At 41.1% G+C, this 7,500-nt stretch overlaps 2 protein-coding genes across 2 annotated transcripts in view; both read right to left on the bottom strand.

The window, feature by feature from the left end:
* The window catches only part of LOC116360076 (inaD-like protein), a 27,200-nt gene extending 22,454 nt beyond the window's left edge, over positions 1-4,746 (bottom strand). The window contains exons 1-2 of the mRNA XM_031814590.1: positions 4,572-4,746; positions 89-266 (exon numbers count right to left, since the gene is read on the bottom strand). Of these exons, the coding sequence (XP_031670450.1) occupies positions 89-266; positions 4,572-4,615 (222 nt within the window). The 5' untranslated portion in view covers positions 4,616-4,746. The remainder of the gene's footprint in view (positions 1-88; positions 267-4,571) is intronic.
* The window catches only part of LOC116360075 (vegetative cell wall protein gp1-like), a 33,117-nt gene continuing 30,358 nt past the window's right edge, over positions 4,742-7,500 (bottom strand). The window contains exon 5 of the mRNA XM_031814589.1: positions 4,742-4,753. Coding sequence (XP_031670449.1) covers positions 4,742-4,753 — 12 coding nt within the window. The remainder of the gene's footprint in view (positions 4,754-7,500) is intronic.

The following is a 7,500-nucleotide window of genomic DNA, read 5'->3' as shown; positions in this document are numbered from 1 at the left end:
CACCTCTTTAATGAACACTCATCACAAACATATACAAACACAAACACACACCTCATCCTCTCCCCTCTCCCTTCTCCTCTCTCCATACCTCCAGTATCCTGTCTCCAGTCTTCAGGGTGCAGTTGTGTCCAGCAGGGCTGTCTGGTGTGATGTGTTTAATGAACACTCCTCTCATCACCTCTCCACTGCTCAGCCTGCTGCCCATCCCTCTCCCTCCCATGATACTGATGCCCAGAGACTGGCCTGAAGAACGCATCAACTTGACCCTGCATGGGGGGGCGGGGGTGGAGAGACAGAGAGAGAGAGAGACAGAGAGAGACAGAGCGAGAGAGACAGAGAGAGACAGAGAGGGGGGGGGGGAGAAAGAGAGAGAGAGAGAGAGAGAGAGAGAGAGAGAGAGAGAGAGAGAGAGAGAGAGAGAGAGAGAGAGAGAGAGAGAGAGAGAGAGAGAGAGAGAGAGAGAGATATGCGTCAACAGCAACATTGGGAAAATCCTCTGTATTATCATTAACAGCAGACTTGTACAGCAGACTTGTACATTTCCTCAGTGAAAACAATATACTGAGCAAGTGTGAAATTGGCTTTTCACCAAATTACCGTAAAACAGACAAACAAAACAAAGGCAAAGTCTTGTCATTTGTTGATTTCAAAAAAGCTTCTGACTCCATTTGGCATGAGGGTCTGCAAATTGACAGAAAGCTGTGTTGGGTGAAACACATTATAAAATCCATGTACACAAGCAACAAGTGTGGAGTTAAAAATTGGCAAAAAAACATTCACATTTCTTTCCAGGACCCAGACCCAGTGGTGAGAGTCAAGGCAGCTGAAGCTATGGGCCACTTCCATTGAACAGACACACATCCTGCCTGCCATTCATTACTGCCTGCCATTCATTACTGCCTGCCATTCATTACTGCCTGCCATTCATTACTGCCTGCCATTCATTACTGCCTGCCATTCATTACTGCCTACCATTCATTACTGCCTGCCATTCATTACTGCCTGCCATTCATTACTGCCTGCCATTCATTACTGCCTGCCATTCATTACTGCCATTCGCTGTTTTAGAGTTGTTCATGTTACTGTTTTCTACAAAGATGATCTGGTACTTCACATGTTGACAGTGCAACTTGAATTAGTCCTTGAAAGACTGTACCTCCATGTATAGAAGAACATGCATAGCACGCCGTGGGGTGAGACAGGGATGCAGCTTGAGCCCCACTCTTTTAAAAAATTGAGACTGCATGCAGAATTCTGAAAAAACATCCTCTGTGTACAACCACCAAATAATTCATGCAGAGCAGAATACCCGCTAACTATCAAAATCCAGAAAAGAGCCGTTCAATTCTACAACCACCTAAAAGGAAGTGATTCCCAAACCCTCTTTGAAGAATTGAGACTGCATGCAGAATTCTGCAAAAACATGAATCTGTGTACAATGTAAAACACCAAATAATTCATGCAGAGCAGAAGAGCCCTCTAAGCAAGCTGGTCCTGGTCTGTTCTCTAAGAAGCTGGGGCTCTGTTCACCAACACAAACAGACCCCACAGAGCCCCAGGACAGAAACACAGTTAGACCCAACCAAATCATGAGAAAACAGAAAGATAATTACTTGAAACATTGAAAAGAATTGACTAAAAACAGAGTAAACTAGAATGCTATTTGGCCCTAAACAGAGAGTACACCGTGGCAGAATACCTGACCACTGTGACTGACCCAAAATTAAGTAAAGCTTTGACAATGTACAGACTCAGTGAGCATAACCTTGCTATTAAGAGAGGTTGCTGTAGGCAGACATGGCTCTCAAGAGAAACTGATCTGCACTTCCAAACCTTCTGCCAAATGTATGAACATATTAGAGAGACATATTTCCCTCAGATAAAACAGACCCAAAAATAATTTGAAACAAATCCAATTTTGATAAATTCCCATAACTACTGGGTGAAATACCACAGTGTGCCATCACAGCAGCAAGATTTGTGACCTGTTGCCACAAGAAAAGGGCAACAAGAGAAGAACAAACAACATTGTAAATACAACCCATATTTATATTTATATATTTTCCCTTTTGTACTTTAACTATTTGCACATTGTTACAACACTGTACAGTGCATTCAGACCCCTTGACATTTTAAAAATGTTGTTAGGTTACAGACTATTCAAAAAATCTATCTACACACCATACCCCATAATGACAAAGCGAAAACAGGTTTTTAGAAATGTTTTCAAATTAAAGTGTTCAGACCCTTTGCGATGAGACTCCAAATTGAGCTCAGGTGCATCCTGTTTCCATTGACCATCCTTGAGATGTTTCTACAACTTGATTGGAGTCCACCTGTGATACATTAAATTGATTGGACATGATTTGGAAAGGCACACACCTGTCTATATATGGTCCCACAGATTGGTAGTGCATGTCAGAGCATAAACTAAGCCATGAGGTAGAAAGAAATGTCCATAGAGCTCAGAGACAGGATTGTGTGTGATATTGGGGAAGGGTACCAAAAAATGTCTTCAGCATTGAAGGTCCCCAAGAACACAGTGGCCCCCATCATTCTGAAATGGAAGATTTTTGGAAGCACCAAGACTCTTCCTAGGGCTGGCCGCCTGGCCAAACTGAGCAATCGGGGGAGAAGGTCTTTGGTCAGGGAGGTGACCAAGAACCTGATGGTCACTCTGACAGAGTTCCAGAGTTCCTCTGTTGAGATGGGAGAAACTTCCTGAAGGACAACCATCTCTGCAGCACTCCACCAATCAGGCCTTTATGGTAGAGTGGTCAAACGGAAGCCACTCCTCAGTAAAAGGCACATGACAGCCCGCTTGGAGTTTGGGGTATTGAGTTTGCCAAAAGGCACCTAAAGGACTCTCAGACCATGAGAAACAAGATTCTCCTGTCTGATGAAACCAGACATCTTTGGCCTGAATGCCAAGCATCACGTCTGGAGGAAACCTGGCACCATCCCTACGGAGAAGCATGGTGGTGGCAGCATCATGCTGTGGGATGTTTTTCAGCGGCATTGACTGGGAGACTAGTCAGGATCGAGGGAAAGATGAACGGGGCAAAGTACAGAGAGATCCTTGATGAAAACCTGCTCCAAAGTGCTCAGGACCTCAGACTGGGGCGAAGGTTCACCTTCCAACAGAACAACGACCCTAAGCACACAGCCAAGACAACACAGGAGTGGCTTCATGGACAAGTCTCTGAGTGTCATTGAGTGGCCCAGCCAGAGCCCGGACTTGAACCCGATCGAACATCTCTGGAAACCTGAAAGCAACGCTTCCCATGCAACCTGACAGAGCTTGAGAGGATCTGCAGAGAAGAATGGGAGAAACTCCCCAAATACAGGTGTGCCGAGCTTGTAGCGTCATGCCCAAGAAGACTTGAGGCTGTAATCGCTGACAAAGGTGCTTCAACAAAGCACTGAGTAAAGGGTCTGAATTCTTATTGAAATGTGATATTTCCGTTTTTTTATGTTTTAGAAATTTGCTAAAAATTCTAAAAACATGTTTTTGCTTCGTCGTTATGGGCTATTGTGATGTCGTTATGGGGTATTGTGATGTCGTTATGGGGTATTATGATGTCGTTATGGGGTATTGTGATGTCGTTATGGGGTATTGTGATGTCGTTATGGGGTATTGTGATGTCGTTATGGGGTATTATGATGTCGTTATGGGGTATTGTGATGTCGTTATGGGGTATTGTAATGTCGTTATGGGGTATTGTGATGTCGTTATGGGGTATTATGATGTCGTTATGGGGTATTGTGATGTCGTTATGGGGTATTTATTGTGATGTCGTTATGTGGTATTTATTGTAATGTCGTTATGGGGTATTGTGATGTCATTATGGTGTATTGTGATGTCGTTATGGGGTATTGTGATGTCGTTATGGGGTATTTATTGTGATGTCGTTATGGGGTATTTATTGTAATGTCGTTATGGGGTATTGTGATGTCATTATGGGGTATTGTGATGTCGTTATGGGGTATTTATTGTGATGTCGATAAGGGGTATTTATTGTGATGTTATTATGGGGTATTGCGATGTCGTTACGGGGTATTGTGATGTTGTTATGGTGTATTGTGATGTCGTTATGGGGTATTATGATGTCGTTATGGGGTATTGTGATGTCGTTATGAGGTATTGTGATGTCATTATAGGGTATTATGATGTCATTATGGGATACTGTGATGTCATTATGGTGTATTGTGATGTCATTATGGGGTGTTTGTGGGAAAAACAGGGATAAACAGGGTGAAGGGGGTGGTGTGTGGGCCTGGTAGCCTGACCAACCAGCCACTGTGGGAGAGACAGGGATAAACAGGGTGAAGAGGGTGGTGTGTGGGCCTGGTAGCCTGACCAACCAGCCGCTGTGGGAGAGACAGGGATAAACAGGGTGAAGGGGGTGGTGTGTGTGCCTGGTAGCCTGACCAACCAGCCACTGTGGGAGAGACAGGGATAAACAAGGTGAAGGGGGTGGTGTGTGTGCGTGCGCGAGTGTCACAACGTGTGTGTATTAACTGTGTACTACAGCGTTAGACTATAAAAAAGGACAGCAACGTTTACTAACCTTCTAGGTTGAGCCCAACTGAGGTTAGTAGGATAAACCAACATCTCATCCTCTCTCTCTTCTTCCTCTCTCACCTCCTCCTCCTCTCGCTTCCTCTCCACTTCTTCTCCTCCTCTCTCCTTCCATCCACACCTCTTCTCTCCTTCATTGGTACGGGTGAGGGTGGGGGTTTAGGGATTAGGCTACAGGGAAAAAGATCACATGCTTTATAACAGTAAAATTTTCATTTTTAATTTTTGTAGCCTATAGCGTTATTCCTTATGATACATTTATCAATATATACCACATTTATTAGGTAGAGAAATATATACACATTTATATAGGTAGAGAAATATATACACATTTATATAGGTAGAGAAATATATACACATTTATATAGGTAGAGAAATATATACACATTTATATAGGTAGAGAAATATATACACATTTATATAGGTAGAGAAATATATACACATTTATATAGGTAGAGAAATATATACACATTTATATAGGTAGAGAAAATATATACACATTTATATAGGTAGAGAAATATATACACATTTATATAGGTAGAGAAATATATACACATTTATATAGGTAGAGAAATATATACACATTTATATAGGTAGAGAAATATATACACATTTATATAGGTAGAGAAATATATACACATTTATATAGGTAGAGAAATATATACACATTTATATAGGTAGAGAAATATATACACATTTATATAGGTAGAGAAATATATACCCATTTATATAGGTAGAGAAATATATACACATTATATAGGTAGAGAAATATATACACATTATATAGGTAGAGAAATATATACACATTTATATAGGTAGAGAAATATATACACATTTATATAGGTAGAGAAATATATACACATTTATATAGGTAGGTAGAAATATATACACATTTATATAGGTAGAGAAATATATACACATTTATATAGGTAGAGAAATATATACACATTTATATAGGTAGAGAAATATATACACATTTATATAGGTAGAGAAAATATATACACATTTATATAGGTAGAGAAATATATACACATTTATATAGGTAGAGAAATATATACACATTTATATAGGTAGAGAAATATATACACATTTATATAGGTAGAGAAATATATACACATTTATATAGGTAGAGAAATATATACACATTTATATAGGTAGAGAAATATATACACATTTATATAGGTAGAGAAATATATACACATTTATATAGGTAGAGAAATATATACACATTTATATAGGTAGAGAAATATATACACATTTATGGGCTGTCCTTTCTCTTTGTTTATTTGAGCCATGATATGGACTTGGTCTTTTTTACCAAATAGGTAAAATAGGTCTTCTGTATAACACCCCTACCTTGTCACAACACAACTGATTGGCTCAAATGCATTAAGAAGGAAAGATATTACACAAATTAACTTTTAACAAGGCACACCTGTTCATTTAAATGCATTCCAGGTGACTATCTCATGAAGCTGGTTGAGAGAATGCCAAGAGGTTGCAAAGCTGTCATCAAGGTAAAGTGGTGGCTACTTTGAAGAATGTCAAATATAAAATATTTTTTGAATTTGTTTAACATTTTTTTGGTTACTACATGATTCCATATGTGTTATTACATAGTTCTGATGTCTTCACTATTATTCTACAATGTAGAACATAGTCAAAATAAAGAGAAACCCTTGAATGAGTAGGTGTCCAAACTTTAGACTGGTACTGTATATATATATATATATATATATATATATATACGTATATTTTCCACCCCAAAATGTTTTAAAACGTAAAGATTAAACATTAAACATTTTAAGAAACACAGTTCCTGGGTCAGGTTTTAGTGTCGCACACAGATCAGTCTCATGGTGGCTGTCTAGGAATTCACATGAATATGTCTAAAGTAGACTGTGTGTGTGTCTGTGTCTGTGTGGGATACTGTGATGTCATTAGGTGAGAGAGAGAGGGAGGGGGAGAGAGAGAGGGAGGGGGAGAGGAGAGGAGAGAGAGTTTTTATGACATGACACAGTACTGAGATCTATAGGTGGGTCTAAAAATAGCCTTCTATACCACATGAATGTTAAAAAAATATGTTTTGTGGCCTACAGCAGCGGGCTAAGGCACTGCTTCGGGGTGCTTGAGGCATTACCACAGACCCGGGTTCGATCCCAGGCTTTGTCAGATCCGGCCGTGACTGGGAGTCCCATAGGGCGGCGCACATTTGGCCCAGCGTTATCCGGGTTAGGGGAGGATTTGGCCGGGGGGTGGGGCTTTACTTGGCTCATCACTCTCTAGTGACTCCTTGTGGCGGGCCGGGCGCCTGCAGGCTGACGACGGTCGTCAGTTGAACAGTGTTTCCTCTGACACATTGGTGCGGCTGGCCTCCGGGTTCAGAGGTCGGGTGTTAAGGAGCAAGGTTTGGCGGGTCATGTTTCAGACAACGCATGACCTTTTGGGTATTTTTCTCCCCACAAAATTGGGGAGAAAAAAGGGGGTAAAATAGCCCACACCCCCCCAAAAAAATATGAAATACAGTTTGCTTTCTGGGTCTGAAGCTGTGGCTTGAGAGGTGGAGCTATAAGGCTCAGAGTAGGGTTGAGGTGGGGCTATAAGGCTCAGTGTAGGGTTGAGGTGGGGCTATAAGGCTCAGTGTAGAGTTGAGGTGGAGCTATAAGGCTCAGTGTAGAGTTGAGGTGGAGCTATAAGGCTCAGTGTAGAGTTGAGGTGGAGCTATAAGACTCAGTGTAGTAACTTTTATCAAGTTACACACAGCAGACTCAGACGTTGTCACGATCAAATGGTACCACTGGAAACAACAATAAAAACGGTGTACGTGAGGTTGAGGTGTAGCTTTAAGACTCAGTGTAGACTCAGTGTAGACTCAGTGTAGGGTTGAGGTGTAGCTTTAAGACTCAGTGTAGGGTTGA

Source organism: Oncorhynchus kisutch, unplaced genomic scaffold (assembly GCF_002021735.2).
Source record: "Oncorhynchus kisutch isolate 150728-3 unplaced genomic scaffold, Okis_V2 Okis07a-Okis12b_hom, whole genome shotgun sequence".
In the NCBI taxonomy this organism is placed as follows: domain Eukaryota; kingdom Metazoa; phylum Chordata; class Actinopteri; order Salmoniformes; family Salmonidae; genus Oncorhynchus; species Oncorhynchus kisutch.
The sequence above is the reverse complement of the archived record's forward strand: the minus strand, read 5'-3'. Positions and strand labels throughout refer to the sequence as shown.